This window comes from Verticillium dahliae, genomic scaffold, assembly GCF_000150675.1.
Source record: "Verticillium dahliae VdLs.17 supercont1.19 genomic scaffold, whole genome shotgun sequence".
In the NCBI taxonomy this organism is placed as follows: domain Eukaryota; kingdom Fungi; phylum Ascomycota; class Sordariomycetes; order Glomerellales; family Plectosphaerellaceae; genus Verticillium; species Verticillium dahliae.
In genome coordinates this window covers 210,257-226,701 of record NW_009276939.1, presented here as the reverse complement: position 1 = coordinate 226,701, position 16,445 = coordinate 210,257, and the positions used below count along the sequence as shown (strand labels likewise).

General features: G+C 54.6%; 5 protein-coding genes across 5 annotated transcripts; 4 read left to right on the top strand and 1 right to left on the bottom strand.

The window, feature by feature from the left end:
• Nucleotides 1–1,940: 1,940 nt before the first annotated feature.
• Nucleotides 1,941–5,372, top strand: VDAG_08125 (uncharacterized protein; the record flags this gene model as incomplete). Its single annotated transcript, XM_009657502.1, has 5 exons — nt 1,941–3,073; nt 3,128–3,479; nt 3,541–4,405; nt 4,469–4,779; nt 4,830–5,372. The coding sequence occupies 5 exons, from the start codon at nt 1,941–1,943 to the stop codon at nt 5,175–5,177; spliced, it is 3,009 nt and encodes a 1,002-aa protein (XP_009655797.1). The 3' UTR covers nt 5,178–5,372.
• Nucleotides 5,373–6,895: 1,523 nt separating this feature from the next.
• VDAG_08124 (sugar transporter family protein) lies at nt 6,896–8,949 on the top strand (the record flags this gene model as incomplete). The annotated part of the gene is made up of 4 exons (XM_009657501.1): nt 6,896–7,111; nt 7,226–7,438; nt 7,730–7,885; nt 7,951–8,949. 4 exons carry the CDS (start codon nt 6,896–6,898, stop codon nt 8,947–8,949), a joined length of 1,584 nt encoding a protein of 527 aa, XP_009655796.1.
• A 1,273-nt stretch (nt 8,950–10,222) lies between these two features.
• VDAG_08123 (uncharacterized protein) lies at nt 10,223–11,234 on the top strand (the record flags this gene model as incomplete). Its single annotated transcript, XM_009657500.1, has 2 exons — nt 10,223–10,348; nt 10,440–11,234. The coding sequence occupies 2 exons, from the start codon at nt 10,223–10,225 to the stop codon at nt 11,232–11,234; spliced, it is 921 nt and encodes a 306-aa protein (XP_009655795.1).
• A 921-nt stretch (nt 11,235–12,155) lies between these two features.
• VDAG_08122 (uncharacterized protein) lies at nt 12,156–13,234 on the top strand (the record flags this gene model as incomplete). Its single annotated transcript, XM_009657499.1, has 3 exons — nt 12,156–12,337; nt 12,664–12,718; nt 12,821–13,234. The coding sequence occupies 3 exons, from the start codon at nt 12,156–12,158 to the stop codon at nt 13,232–13,234; spliced, it is 651 nt and encodes a 216-aa protein (XP_009655794.1).
• Nucleotides 13,235–13,443: 209 nt separating this feature from the next.
• VDAG_08121 (uncharacterized protein) lies at nt 13,444–14,726 on the bottom strand (the record flags this gene model as incomplete). The annotated part of the gene is made up of 2 exons (XM_009657498.1): nt 13,444–14,531; nt 14,582–14,726. 2 exons carry the CDS (start codon nt 14,724–14,726, stop codon nt 13,444–13,446), a joined length of 1,233 nt encoding a protein of 410 aa, XP_009655793.1.
• Nucleotides 14,727–16,445: the final 1,719 nt, after the last annotated feature.

Below are 16,445 nucleotides of genomic sequence, written 5' to 3'. Positions count from 1 at the left end.
CGACACCTCGTGTGCACCAACCGATCATGGCGTCTCTTCCAGCAACGTTAGTAGGTTTATACCAGCCGAATTTGCCCCCCATGTCTCGCATGTAATGGACCAGATCAACAATTGAAGGTCTGAAAATTATCAAGAGATAAGAGCATGAATGGAGAAGAGCAGGATGCATCCTGAATGGAGAAAATGAAGCATCGAATGGCACTGTCTGTGCACGAAAGGAGGCATCAAATGGTACCGTCGGTGCACGCTTGGGGAGCAAACGTTGCAGTGGCATGGTCATGTCTGACGCCAGACTGGACCTGAAGGCGTTCATCCTACCCTAACCCAGCCCCAATGTCGTCCGTCATGTTCGCTGCTGCAGCCTCAAGGCAATATTCATCTCACCCAAATACGCTCTCCTTCACATCGTTCTACCGCATGTCTCAGTTGGCTGTCGTGTCACAGATCTCACTTCGATACTGCAACTACCTAATTCACACGAGACCCTGAATGAACGACGTGCTGAGCCTGCAGTCGTCATGGTCGTGTGGGCGATGCTTCCGTCTCCCACGCTCGTCTCATCTCGCTGGGGGGGACCCCAGAGGATTGTAACACTGGTGTGATGCCAAATGCAATCAGCTACAGCTCCATCACACGGCGCCGCATCGCTGCACACGCGTCTTGATGCGATGATGCAGCGATGCAGCCATACAGCGATACAGCGGAAACAGTCGATATGGATCTCATGCGAAACCGAAAGACATGGACGATGAGGAGCCATGGAGGATCGAATCGAGAATAAGAATACGATCGAAGCCAGAATCAGACTATCATGCATAAGACAGGACACTCACAGGTCGTGGTGACTGAGAGCCACTCGGTTTGTGAGGCGTCCCGCATTAGTTTGGTGCTGGGCATAACGTGGAATGAACTGAGCAAACCACGGGTTCGGCCATCACAGGCCAGACATTCTTGTCTACGCAAGCACTCCATCAATCCGCGACGCCTACTCCTCGGCACAATCTTGGGCCAGAGATGGTACTACCGCAGAATACTTTCCTCGAGTGCGTGCCATCCATCCCCGACGTAGCCTCTGCCTTGCCATTCCGTGATTCACCTCAGTGAATGGTCGCGCCCAGGCGGCCCCAACAGCGGGGCCAACAAATCTAGATCTCGGTAAGGCGGACTGAACTGTCGCAGATGCAGAGCAAGGTGGGGTACTCTGTCTGCCTACCTGCCTAACTGCCTACATTGCCTAGATGATGGACGATGCTTCGCAGGCGTTGGGTGACTTCAAAGGTCGCTCGAGTGGTCGGATCAGGCTGCAGGCAGGCAGCAATCAGCATGCCATGTCGACATGCTTCGATCGTCGCCCCCATCCGCCCATATCATTGGAGGGACCGACAACCCTCGCAGAGTGAGACTCACAGAGCCTGGCCAAATGCTGCAGGTTGGTCGACCATCTCGCTTCACACCACCACGGTTCTGCTCCGACCTGGACAATGCTTCAATGCCCGGCAGCAACACAGAAATGGGGCGGGCTGCAGATGCGACCTCTTTGCTGCCTACCGACCTAGGTAGAAGGTAGGTAGGTACCTAGGTAGGTACAAGTCCTCACCGTTGGCTCACAGCTCCTGCCGCGCCCGCGCTGTTGGCTCGTTGTTCCTGCCTGGTGACACACCTTCACCCTGGCAGTCGCCGCAGCTATAAAGGAAGGGACGAAGGACCGGTGCAGCCTCAACTTCTGACTGCTAATTCAAATCCATTGTCTTTCATCTACTCCTCGCACCAAGACCCATCGTACCCTCGCGTGTAACCCAACCTTCAACCTGCATACCTGCCGAGGTAGCCACCTAGTTTACCTCCCTCCTCTGTAAGGACATGTCTCGTACACTTGTGTCACTCCCTCAGTCCTTTTTGCCTGACTTGAGCGGCGTGCTTTCTAGATCCCAGTCGCCAGCATGGATACCCAGGAAGCAATGCCAATAAGCAGTCTCGACGTGGCTGGCCCCTCCAGCACCACCGAAACGGTGACACCAGGCTCGACGCCCCACCCACAGCTCAAGGCCGACCACAAGAGCGACGCTGTACCAGCCCAGGACAAGAAAAACACGACCGGCAAGCAGAAGAAGGATGCGAATAGATGCTCCAAGAAACACAAGAAGAAGACAAAGAAGAGAGGGAAACAAACATCAGTTCTTGAAGACACTTCTTCGTCCAGCGACTCGGACGATGACCCATCTGTCGAAGATTCATCGACTTTGGACGATGAGACAAGTAGCTCTGACGACTTGACCTCCCACAAGGCGCGAGCGCGCAGAGACATTCGCGATGACAACGCTAGGAAGCGGTTTGCAAAGAGGGCCAAGAAGGCCGCTAAGAAGGCCCAAGGCAAAACTAAGGTTGAAGCCTCGGGCTCCGATGTCAGTGCGGCCGGATCCGACTCCGATGCCAAACCCAACAACGGCAATCTAGACGACGACGACGACGATGGTGGTGATGACGATGCGGTTCCCCAAGAACTCACAGCTGGCCAACTCCAAATCATCACGGCCGCTGTCAGTCAGGTCCTGGCCCTCCAATCTCGTCCAACGCAAGGAAGCCTCCCGGCGCCTTCAGGTTACGGCAATGTTGTATCTGGACAGGCGTTCTTCAACCCACCAGTACCGACTGGCGGCCCTCCTCTTGGGAATCTGCATCCTCCAGGTCGCGGCTCAGCCAATCGCACAACCAAATTTCCGTTGGCTACCAAGCCCTCGGGCCCGGGGGGCGCCGACGACAAAAAGAAACATCCCCACAAGACTGAATCAGGTGTCCCGACTCGCCTTGAGTACAAACGCGTCGATCAGGTTTGGGATACCACCATACACAACTTCAAGCTTCAGTCCACTGCCGAGGGAAGCTCTGATTCTCAGTATGATGCCTTTGTGCTGCAGATTCGACGTGTGTTCGACTTTGAGGGCAAGTACAAGTCAACCACAGTCGATGTCAAGAGCAAACTTCTCCGGGAGTGTCTCCAGGACGTCATTGGTAACATCAAGGGTGTCAGCTTGGTGGACAATACCCCACGTCTTGATCCCAACCTCCTATTCCTGTAGGTTTCCTGTACTCGTACGCTGCAGCTGCAGCCTTGTCTAATCCTCTGCAGCTACCTGGACGATCTTCGCGCGTACAGCAAAGAACTCAAAGATTCTGAGCCGTTTGGTGAAACCAAGCGAGCCCGGCAGAAGGCCCAGAAGCATAACAATGAAAAGAGACGCCATCTCAAAGTCCTGTTGGCATATCTAGACAAGGATTATGCGCAAGTCAAGAAAAGCCTCTACCCCATGCTGGAGAATGGTCTGATTACTTTTGAACTTCTTTGGGCACTGTGGAAGCCCAACACCCTCGCGTACACTGCGACGTATGGCTCGGAGGATGAACCCCGTGTCTTCAAGGTAGAGGCTGCTGAGAAACACTCCAGCTTCGTCAAGGGTGACTTTTACTACATCGACGGCAAGGTAAGCCTCCACATCTCATACCTCAGGCCTGCGGTCATGCATTGTCGCTCACGCTTTGCAGTATTTTGAGTATGACGGCAAGCAATTTGGCTACGGGAGTTTCGCAGAGGAGGTCAGCGACTTTCGCGGGGCTCGCAAGATCACAAGCCTCAATTGTTATCCCCTGCAGTACCACAAGAACGAGCCAAAGGTCCGAGAGCACCTCATCTCGCGCGGCAAGAAGTTTGTCCAGCTCGGCGGTGTTCAATACAAGTGCCACGAGGGAATGGCCTACTACAAGAAGAAGAAGAACACCATCAAGATCAACGTCAATGGCCGAATAATGGTCGACCCATCGATTCACCGTCGCTGCAACCCCAACTATCCAGTCCCGATGGTGCGGGTCAAGGATCATGACCTCGTGTCTGAGTCTGAGTCTGACGACGAAGACGCAGAGTCCGGCTGTGGCTGCGTTTCTGAAACTGAGTCAGACAAAGGTGAAAAGGACAGTGCCAATGATTCGGACAGTGGCAAAACGGACGAATATGTCAAAAAGGTCTACAAAGATCAGAACGGTCAATTACGCATCATGCGAGTCCCCAAGGAACTGGTGGAAGAGCAGCCCACTATTCGACAACTTGACGTCGTCGAGAGCAAGCCAGGTCAGATGACGGACGCGACAGCCAGCGACGCCAAGCTTGAATTCTCTGACGAGCAATATCTCCTTGCTTCGCCCGTCGTTCTGGGGTTCTCCTTTGGGGAGAAGATGTGGCTCGAGTTCAGCGTCTCTGGTGTGAAAGACATCAAGTGGAACGAAGAGGCGTACGAGTCGCTCGTGCTGCAAGAAAAGCCCAAGGCGATCGTCAAGGCTCTTGTAGAGACGCACAGGTATCATGGTGTTGAAAGCATTGACGACGTCATTCAGGGAAAGGGAAAGGGTCTCGTCGGTACGCGCCTGTCACTCCTCTCCTTCTCTTGATGCGACATGTAAGTTTGCTGACGCTCCGTAGCTGTTCTTCATGGACCTCCTGGCACTGGCAAGACCCTGACTGCCGAGGGCATCAGCGAGCTTCTGAAATGCCCGCTATATATGGTGTCAGCTGGCGAATTAGGTACCGACTCGCGGTTCCTGGAAACTGAGCTTCAGAAAATCCTCGATATTTGCCACGCCTGGGGTGCGATTCTGTTGCTGGACGAAGCCGACGTTTTCCTGGAGAAGCGCAATATGCACGACATCCATCGCAACGCCCTTGTCAGCATCTTCCTCCGTCAACTCGAGTATTTCCAGGGCATTTTGTTTCTCACGACAAACCGTGTCGAGGTACGTCGATTGGTCTCGTGGTTCTTCCCTCTCATGACTGACGGCCGTAGACATTCGATGATGCATTCCAGTCGCGCATTCACGTTGCTCTTCGGTATGACAAGCTCTCCGTGAAGGCAAAGCGCGCCATCTTCCAGATATTTATTGAGCGTGCACGTACCATCGATAAAGTCGCAGCGACTGCTTTCACCGAGGAAGACTTTGATTACTTGACCAAATTCGACCTCAACGGACGCCAGATCAAGAATACGATCCGCACGGCACAGGCCCTGGCGACGAACAAGAAGGAGGCGCTCAGCATGCTGCATATCAAGGACGTGCTAGAAGTGCAGCGGTCTTTTGAGCAGGACCTCAAGGGCGGGACTGGCTACGAGGACGCCATGCGAGCGTACCAGTAGTCACCTCGTCACGGGACTCACCTGGCCTGGAAAATGTGGATTCGAATGTGTGTCCTATTTGTTGCATTGATGCAACCGGCCGGAGCCAGGATTGTAGTTTCACTGTGGCTTCCACGAAGATTATGGGTCCGGGGAACATTCTCAAGCGCCGTCTGGGTTGTGATTTTACTAATCTTAACACATGAATGATGACACACCTCATAGGCAGCGAAACATTACGCTTTCATCCCTGTCATAGGACCCCGGGGGGGGGGGGGGGGCGCTTCTGCCTTCTCAGAAAATGGGACCACGTAGACTCCTCTCTTGCCGTCAAAACACTGATCCGGCGGGGACAGGGTACGCTGGAGGCTTGTCTTTGACTGACCAAACCTTCCGGCGCATCCTGACCAGTCTCTCATCACGCAGCTTATGACATGTTCTTACTCTCAACATGCAACTGAGGTGCATCCGAAAAGTCTCTAGTTCACGAGAACCGAACGGAGCCATGCCCGTGACGACGCGATCATCTCCGAGACGCGACTTTCACTGCCTGGCCATGACAGTGCCGGGGAACAGAGCACTAGAAGCACTTTTTTTCAGCTTGCATGGGTGACACGTGTGCATCAAGATGGCGCGTCGCGGGATCTCGTTCAAGGGTGGTCGGCGCTAGACAATAATTCGACCACGATATTCGTTGCACAAAGTTCTAGTTCAGGAAAGTTCCGGGGAATCGACTGGACAAGCTATAGGACAAGCCGATTAAGGGCGGTGATACCCCAGTAGCCCATTGCCAGCGCAAGGCCTCGCTGCCGTCTGGCAGACGCTCGTCGCATGTCCGCGCGCGAATCAGGATCGGGAACGGCAACACAGCTCTCCCGCATACTCGGGACGTATCGAAGGTAGGCCTCTCTGTACATCCCCCGGGCTTTTCCGTACCTCGTTCGTCCGTAGTATGCCTTTCCAAACATAGGTCCCGTTTATTCCCCGCGTCTCCCCGCTAAGGGGGCCGGGGCATCCGTGGAGGTGATAGTGCCTGACTCGGGCTCAATGCGGGACTCCGATGAAGGGGCAAAGGCCCAGCGCCGGCTTGGCATGCCGGGCGCGGAGCCTGACACGGCTGACGTGCCGTCTCATCCGTGGTGCGACAAGCGCGGGCCGATCTCCCCTTCTTCTCCAATGACACGAGACCGGGCGAGAACAAAGCCAGCGCGTGCTAAGGGCAAAGTCAATTCTGTGCCAAATGGCGATCAGCACGATTGGCGGCTGTGGGCGCTGTGGGCGCCCCAGGACGCGCCCGGAGAAGCTTATTCTCTTCTGCCCGTGTCTGGGGTGAAGGGGTTCGAAATGAGAGACTACTGCGTCTGTCTGTCCCCCCCCCCCTTTCGCTGGCGCCGTTCTTCTTGGGACCCGCCACCGGCCGCCTTTTCTCGGCACTTCCGTGCCGGGTGCGACATGTCGACGTCAGCCCCCCAGACAGACGACATCATGCTAGAGACCATTGCCGGTGAAAGACGGCCGCCTGCCAGTGACAGTCTGTGCCATGTTGCATCATGACGACGAGTCATGGCTCTGGGGATGGGAAATACGAACCCCGCGTATGGCCAGGAAACGATAGCTATATCAGAGCTGGCCGCCGCCTTGATCCTGGGCCTCTTGAGCGGTTTGGTGCCTCAGAGCTTCCACGACTGATCCCTTTCCCCTTGCTAGTGAGTCGAGGCACGTTGAGATCCAGAAGCAAAATGGCAGCACACGAGAATATGGGCGTCGACCCCGATCCGCAGCCCAGGGTCAGCGAAGCCAAGGCATCGCATGCCGACATGACGGCCGGCCGCTACCTCGCGACCCGGTTCAGCACCTTGAAGCCGCCGATGCTGGCGGCGCCGAACCCCTGGCGTCTTGTGAGGATGCTGAACCGCCACCAATGGGCCTTTTTCGGCGTGGCCTTTGCCGCCTGGGTATGTTTACCATGTTCCTTTCTCTTTGGCGGTGCAGCGCTGTTCGTCGTGACCGTACAAACGGCATCGTACGGGCTGTAAACCAATGGAACTGACGCCATTACACGACGACAGACGTGGGATGCTTTCGACTTCTTCACCGTTTCCCTGACCGTTACGCAACTGGCCAAGGAGTTTGGCAAGACGAAGACGGACATCACGTGGGGCATCACGCTGGTGCTCATGTTCCGTTCTGTGGGCTCCGTCATCTTTGGTATCGCCGCAGATCGATACGGTCGCAAGTGGCCGTTTGTCGTCAATAACCTGCTATTCGTCGTTCTTGAGCTGGTGAGTTGTCTTTCCCTTACACCGCTTTGGCAGCGAGAACCCATGGCATGCATTGGGTTGGGTCGAAGGATCGTTGGGCACCAAGAGAAGAGGCGCCGCCCTCGGCCGCCTGTTCGTCTGAACATGGCACGCGATGGATCGCGGGGGAGAGGGGGGCTTTGCTGCACGCCATCGCCCTATAATATGGCCCTGGTTCCGTCACTGGGGGCTCGTACCGGGGGGGTGGAAATCAGCCTCATCACAACGTCGAAAGTTGTTGCGGTGAAGTTTCATGCTGACTTGCGATGGTAGGGAACCGGCTTCTGCCAGACGTATCGGCAATTCCTGGTATGCCGTGCGCTGTTTGGCGTCGCCATGGGCGGCCTCTACGGTAATGCGGCTGCCACGGCGCTGGAGGATGTCCCTGAAGCGGCCCGCGGCCTCATGAGCGGTATCCTACAACAAGGTGTCAGTCCGCGCTCCTCTGCTGCCCAACATTGTTTGCCTCGCTGACACGTACGTGCCTCACGCAGTACGCCTTTGGATACCTGCTCGCTACAGCCTTTGCCAGGGGCCTCGTCGACACGACGCCTCACGGTTGGCGCCCGCTCTTCTGGTTCGGAGCCTGCCCGCCTGTGCTGTTCATCATGTGGCGACTCATGCTGCCCGAGACGCAGACGTTTCTCGCCCACAAGCGCCTGCGCGAACACGCCGCCCACCAGCACGAGGCCGCAGCCAGCGCCGACGGCTCCCCGCACCGGTCTGTGACGTCGACCTTCCTCCAGGAGGGCAAGGTCGCGCTGGTCCGTCACTGGAAGGTCCTCAGCTACCTCGTGCTCCTCATGGCCGGCTTCAACTTCATGTCTCACGGCTCGCAGGACCTGTACCCGACCATGCTCAGGAACCAGTTTGAGTTCTCGGCGGACCTCGTCACCGTCACCCAGGTCGTGGCCAATCTCGGCGCCATGCTCGGCGGCAGCACCGTGGGCTACTGCTCGCAGATCTTCGGCCGCCGCTTCAGCATCCTCTGCTGCTGCGTCATGGGCGGCGCCATGCTGTACCCCTACACCTTTGTCTCGAACCCGCGCGTCATGGCCGCCGCCTTCTTCATGCAGTTCGCCGTCCAGGGCGCCTGGGGCGTCATCCCCATCCACCTCATGGAGCTCAGCCCCGGCGCCTTCCGGACCTTTGTCGTCGGCACGGCCTACCAGCTCGGCAACCTCGCGTCGAGCGCCAGCTCGACCATCGAGTCGCGCCTCGGCGAGAACTTTCCCCTGGCGCCCACGGCCAAGGGCGAGACGCGCTACGACTACGGCCGCGTCATTTGCATCTTCATGGGCTGCGTCTTCGCCTATGTCATTGTGCTGACCATCCTGGGACCCGAGCGCCTGCGCCGGAGCTTTGACGTCGAGGACGACGACGATGCGCGCGAGGTCGCCGGCATGGAGACCATTGGCGGCGCGGGGCGCGAGAGGGTGCTGGGCGATGAGGAGACGGGCCACCAGGAGAAGAGCGCTGTGCATCGCGAGTAGGGAGTGTGGCAGGGCAGGGGAACGGGAGGAGCGGGTGAGCGGGTGAACGAGCCGCTGGCCGGACGCTGTGCATTTTCTGCTGCTGAGTGCGTGGTACATGTGGCACGGCGGCACAAGATCTGGCCGCGACGTATCGGGCATGATTTGCAATGAAACGACGCCTTCACGATACCTCCTAGTGACTTGGTGTGTCTGCACACGCTCCTGATGGCCGTGGCTGTGTAAAGGCTAGCCATCCGTCTTAAACGTACCATGCATCGTCGATCGCCTTGCTCAGCGTCGAGTGGTTCTGCAGAAAGCCGTCAGCGGTGAGGCGCCGGACTGCTCGACGTCGGGTTGCGTCCCAACGCCATCCATCACAGCTGGGCGGCTTGTAGGAAGCAAGAATGACGCCCATCATGGGCTTGGGGGATGCTGCGTGAGCAGCCCTCCGGGCACCGGTTCAGTCTGGGTACGTCTGCTTCACGCATCAGGTACCTTCTTTTACCTTGGAGAGACGAGGGGGCGCATGTGCCTTTGGGCCAAGGACGAGGTCAATCGGGCAGCGATTTGGTGTGAAGCACTTGCGATATGGGGGGCGGGCGTGGGACACCATTCGCGATGTGTCCCTCACGATCTCGGTGGTTGTGCTTCAGAGCTCGCACCGAACAGAGACGGGCGAGGAAGAGTCGGCGGGAAAATGGACTTAAAAGCGCCAGAACTTGCTCCCGCTTCTCAATCTTCGCCTTGAATTTCATTCATCGTCTTCCTCACTCCCTTCATCCATCCTCTACCGCTCAGCGTTGCCAAGTCAGGCATTTACAAACCATCACTCTCGTCCTTGACTTACACCCATGTACGGAGGGAATGATACGGCGTAAGACCGAACAAGTCATCAACACGCGAGAAAAAGAACTGAGATTTGCTCAGTAACATTTCGTATACAGAGGAGGCCACGATACCGCGTGTCAGCTCGTTCATGCTGGGCAGTTGGCTGGAGATACCAAAGGAGTCCCTGTGCGTGAATGATCGACTTGCAGTCGGATACAATAAAGCGGAAGACGGTCCCGAGAAGCAGACTTACTGCGACAAGTCGAGACAGATAATTGAGAGCTTCAACAGTGTCATCAACCGAGGCTAGAATTCACCGAATCGAGGGTCGACCCTGGCGGAGCGCGACCATCTACGTGGCCCCTGACCCGATCAACAATACAGGGCAAGCTCCTTTCAGACGGACGTGGTGGGGTTACAGTACCTTCACCACAAGGAGTGTCCCGCCGGCAATCTTGACGCCATGGAGGGCGAATGGTACCGCTGCATATTCGCAGATGAGTTCCGAGAGCTCTACGACATGGCTACAGCCCAGCCTTTTAGGGCATGCAAGCAACCTTTCTACAAGATAGGACTTCTGCGGTTGGTGGTATGCCTGGCAGCATGTGCGAATATTGGCTAACAATAGATGCAGCGATCACCTGAAGAGAGGCCACTCGCCAAGTTATAACTGTGTGAAGTGTCAAGCTCGCTGCGCGGGTCGAGATACCACTGACTTTATCGAGGCCCATCGCACCGGGTATGCGTGCCAGAAGAATGGCGGCCCCATCACATCCTTCCACCGGCACATTATGACTCCCGAACAGGACGAACGATACTCCAGAGTGGACTTCCGCAAAAAGTTCGTATGGAATGGACAAATGTATGTGGCGACAGCTGGCATGAGTTTCAGGACCGAGGTCGAAATCATCCACCGATCCATCTGGCCGTGGGAGGGCGATACCCCAGAGCCCCGTCAGACCCTGTCGATACCCCTGGATCGCTGGGATGGGCACCAAACACTGTCCGGCATGAGACCGCTAGCGCCATCCGCTTTACCAGCCCTGCTTCGACAAGACGTTTATCAACCTCCAGAAGAGAGTATCCAGAAACACCCTTTGTTGGACTCTGGCTACGGTGGCAGTGAAGGAATCCCCAGGGGCATGAGGAAGCTGGCCACCTCGCGCTCAGAGCCACAGCCAGGTCAACAGCACCTGCAGCAAGAGGATGCATCCATGAATGCGTTTACGCAAGGAGTGGGGAGTATATTCAGCGACCACTCGATTTTGGACTCGGCGACGGCGATTGAGGGCATGAATACCGGGTACCCGCAGGATCTCGATGACGAACAGATCATGGATGACGAACCTGCCAACAATGACTTGGTCGACAATGGATCGAGGAGCTGCACAGAGGCAGAATGGGATGAATATTTTAACAGACTCACCCCCGATGCAGACCTGGCTGAGAACCAACACGCAGAGCCATTTTTATAGGGGCGAAAGGAAGATAGCGGGAAATTGAAGAACTGTAGAGCTTTCGCATTGGCCGTTAGGCATTCATGCATGCAATCCGACTGTGACACCAAGTGGACAGTGAAATCGTGACAGGCCTTGTTCCGCACTATTAGGCCAGTTAATCTGAACGGCAACGCTCGGTATACTACGTATAGGTAGCATCACAAGCTAGGCGTGTGCGATTTTACTCATAGATCAAGACCAACCAAACTACCTAGAAAGGATACCAACTATCGCTGACGCTAGCTCGTTGGCAACAGAGAAAAAGGCAATTCGACGCGACGATAGGCCCGGATCGTCCCTCTTGCGCCTTGGACTAGACAGCATCCCAGGCAGACAGCATCACTGCATCAACAATGAACCAGTAGGGCAGGCTGGGAAATCGCACCGCAAATTTGGGGACGAGGTCGGTACCTATAAATTTTGCCAACTCAGGAAACTCATGCTGCTGGGCCATCTTCCTTCCGTATCCTGGTCCGTCTCAGAATCGAACAGGTTTTCATCTACCGCAAGCTCAATCAGCCTTTCTTTGCTTGCCATGAGCGACTGTGGTGTAGAGTGAGTGCACCTCTCTACTGTCGATGTACCTCCGCCTTGGAGCCGGCCAGCTGCCCGGCCGGTCACTAACAAGACAACAGCGAACCAACAGACATTGGCACTACCAAGCCGCCCGCCCGTTCTTTCATGCTCGGGAGCTGGCTCCTCACCCAGCAGTCCTCCGCTGTCAACGAATTACTGTTCTTAGACACCGCACTGGAAGCCAGTGGCTGCAAGCGATTACAGACACGCAAGGAGAACTGTGCCAGGATCTGTGAGATAATCGCAAGGTCCATTCGTTGACAACTGGCTTCCGAGACTCACTTCCACCTGGGAAGTCGGAAGACAATAACCTAACCAGCCATGGCTGATGCCCATGGACGCTCCGGGGGCAGGCGTGCTCCCCGGCTGCTCCCCCGCCCTGGAGTCGCAGCGCCGATAGTTCACCCGCCGGTGTCCCCACCCACCGCCGAAGCCTTCCTTTGCCCCTTTGTTGCTTTCGACCCGCAGCATTACTTATCTACAAGAGGAGCCATGGGAAGCCCGTGCGTGCAGAGAGCCTTCAAGGATATATCGGGGTTGAAGTAATCATTCCCGATGGATACACAGCACAGAATGAAAACTCTTATACTGACCAAGGACTAGGGAGCACCTCAAACGTCATCATAGCCGCCGTTTCAATTGCCCAGACTGCGGTGAGAGAATCAAGTCAGAGGAGCAACAGAGCTGCTTTACGAAAGAGGATGAGCCATGTACAGACGGGACGAAACCTGGATTTCACCCTCCGATTATGACTTGGGAGCAGGATGACAGCTTCACTCGGGTCGATTTCCGCAAGGCACGTCAGAACCATTGCAATTTTATTGTACAGTACTTGGCTATCTGTCAGGCTCTATGGCCAGGGCACGACATTCCAGGGAGCATGTGTAAGTCTCTTTTCCTCTCTCTCACACAACCACTGCCAGCAAGATCACATCACCTTTAGCAGCCTAACTAACATTGTGTGACGTGCACCAGACAAACACCAGATTTTGGCACGGTACCAACCACCAGCACCTGAGACGCCCATGGCAGGTCTCCGCGCCCCCGATGGCGATAATGACCGACACGGCACTCTCGGGGACTCGAGGGGCTCGACTTCGTCGATGGAGAGCCTCGATTTTTTTTCAATTCCCAAACCCACCAATGAAGAGCTTATCAAGCTAGTTCCACGAAAAGATTCTGGTTACTATGGGTCGGAGACGCACAGTGACAAGACTGGGAGGGGGACATCTGGGATGACTGGGCAAAATTTTGGATCGTCGACCAAGAACTTGAGTGTCGCAGTCACGGTCGGGGGTGCTGGCGGAGACGGGCAACCCCTCGAGCTCGCATCTGCCGAACAGTTCTTTCATGATGCCTTCTGGGACGAAGACTACCAGTGGGAGAATGGGTGGCTGTAGGCCGGCAACTGGTCCTTTCTGACAACCTCGTGTGAACAAGGTGGCGGCTCGGCTCGAGATTCTTGCTGTGTGTCGGTGTGCGTGAAAATGACCTCAGTCTTTTATTCTATCATGTTGCGACTTCTTCAGGTTACATGTCATGATTACAATGTAATAAAGCCATTGCTCCCCGAGTGTCCTCACTAAAAGCCACATACGAATGTGGGAATTCATTTATTACATTCCCGACAGAACGTCTCGCGGTTGGGCGACACAGGATAAATATCCTGGCCATACGTTCCATTCAGCGAAACGGCCCCAACGACCTCTCCAGACTCGAGCCGGATCCATGTCTCGAGCTCGCCCAGGGCCAACTGGTTCTGCCGCAGCAGCACCTGCCGCGACCCGCGCTCCCAGTTTCCGTTGCCGCCGTAGCCCGTCCGCTGGCCGAAGCAGATGTTAAGCCCGCCACCCTCGGGCTGCACGGGGTAGTCCGGAAGCGCGTCCGCCGTCCACTTGTAACACCACGAGTCACCGTGTTGGTGCGCAGTGAAGAGGCTCAGCATGCCCGGCGTCGACGTGACGGCCTTCATGAAGGGTATGTCCTGTCCGCCGTACGCGCAGGTGCCGTTGTTGACGCCGTCGGGACAGTACCCGATCGCCTGGCCTGTGACGACCATGTCGTTGATCCCCGGCTGTCGCTGCGGATCGATCCCGGGACCGGCCTGCACGGCAGAAAAGGCGTCGAAGGGAATGTGGACGAAACTCAGGGACGGGATGGTCTTGTTGAATTTCGTGACGATGCGTTGGTTCTCGGCGAGGAACCAGTCAACCACATCGGCATCAACCCAATTGGGGCGCGCGATCCTCTTCCCGTCAGGCCCGAGCTTCTGGTACTCAAAGCCACTTCGTGAATCGAAGAACCACAGTAGAAGCGCGGGGGCGCAGCCGCAGCCCGTGGGGCAGTCGACTGGGTAGATGGGGAGGTAATAGTTGGTGACGCCGACGCGCTGAGGGTCAGGCACCATTGAGCGGGTGCGGGAATTGGGCCAGCGCTGTTCACGGGCGAGCATGGCCTCAACAGAGCGATTGTAGCCCGGATCATGGTTGCCATGGAGGGTGGCCCACGTTAAGTTGCGGTCGAGAATAGGCTGGACGAGCTGGTCGATGTAGTGGGTCGTGTTATCGAAAAAGATGTTGTCGCGGGAGATGAGGTCGCCATTGATGACGACGAAGTCGGTTTGTGGCTCATCAGCGAGGAGGTTGGCGATCGTCTTCGTTGTGAGAGCGTCCTGGATTGGTCCGTACGAGCTGGCCGCTGGATATTGTTAGATTGCGGGTCTGCGACTGGTGTGGAAGCTTCCTCACCCTCTCCATAGTGAAGGTCATCCAAGATGGAGATTTGAAAGGTGCCGTCTGGCCCGAAAGCCAGCGGACGCGTAGGCCCAGTGACGTCCCGAAGGGCGAGGCAAGCAACTGGCAACGCAACGGACGCAACTGCTATGCGCCACATGTTGACTGACGGCGATTGATGGCGCGCTGACACGACCCGAAGGCTACAGCAAGCTTGGGGGGAGGCCGAGCTTATACCAGCTGTCGTAGAAGCCCATTTCTTAATGCATACAGAGGCTACTCTCAAGTGACACCGACCACGTGTGCCGTGATTGTCGAAGTAGATGATCGAGTTGACGTGCCATCATCCACTCCGATGGGTTACTTGTGCGTCGAGATCCATCGTGGCGCCTTGGCCGTTGGGTCCTGGACTTGAATCTGTTGGTGGTATTCGCCTGGGGCTTCCAGCAGTCACCTGATGCCCGGTGGCCTGTGCCCTGGCACCTCCTATAGCTTAGTTCCAGGCACCCTCCTGCCCTAGAGAATAGCTTCCTAATATATACTCCTTTCTTCTTCTTAGACCCTCAACCTTTAATAGGTTATACGCCCTTTTACGCGTATTACCTTTTACGTACTACGTAGTATCGTTAATATTATGATTTTTATATTATTATTAATAGCTTTATTTCCTCTATTTAATAGTATTACTATCGTCTATTTTAAGTAAGGTTTACTCTTTTACGATAAACGTTATTCCTATTAAATTACTCGACGATATTAAGCTATAATAGCTCGTCCTTAGCTCTATACCTAAATCGATTAAGTATTATTTAATAGAAAACTCTACTTTAAACTACTCTTTAAGTATTATTTAGTAGAAAACTCTACCTTAAACTACTCCTTAAGTATTATTTAGTAGAAAACTTTACTTAAAACTATTCCTTAAGTATTATTTAATAGAAAACTCTATTTTAAATTACTCTTTTACGATAAACGTTATTCCTACTAAATTACTCGACGATATTAAGCTATAATAGCTCGTCCTTAGCTCTAATTTTAAGTATTATTTAATAGAAAACTCTATTTAAAACTCTCTTTAAGTATTATTTAATAGAAAACTCTATTTAAAACTCTCTTTAAGTATTATTTAATAGAAAACTCTATTTAAAACTCTCTTTAAGTATTATTTAATAGAAAACTCTACCTTAAACTATTCTTTAAGTATTATTTAATAGAAAACTCTACTTTAAATTACTCTTTTATAATAAACGTTATTCCTATTAACTACTCGATAATATTAAGCTATAATAGCTCGTCCTTAGCTCTATACCCGAATCGACCGCTTAATCAGCGAATCGAACCTCCGCTCCTAGTAGTTTAATATTATTAATCTACTAGAACGAGAACGCTATCTTTAATTCCTTTATTCGTTAATCTAGGAGATTGTATTTTTAGAGTACTAGGAATAGGAAAGAGGCCTATTACGAGGTGCCCACGGGGACTCTAGCAGACCTGATAGCTGCTACGCCTTGGATAGTGCCTATAGGGGGGTGTTAGTAGTATTCGCCTAGGGCTTCCAGCGGTCACCTGATGCCAGGTGGCCTATGCCCTGGCACCTCCTATAGCTTAGTTCCAGGCACCCTCCTGCCCTAGAGAATAGCTTCCCAATACACCTTCCTTTCTTCTTCTCAGACCCTTGACCTCCAACAGAATCCAGTGATGGAAGACGGCCAATCGTTGGATGGAGCGCGGCAACGTGTGCAACGGCTCGGGGTTTAGATGCTTGATTGTGATTTCGTTCGTCTGGAGTCGCGTGGATGCAGGGTTACATATCGCCGCCTCTGGTCACTGTCTAGCCGTAGCATTGGGTGTACGAATGGCCGCAAGGAAACGTGAAGGC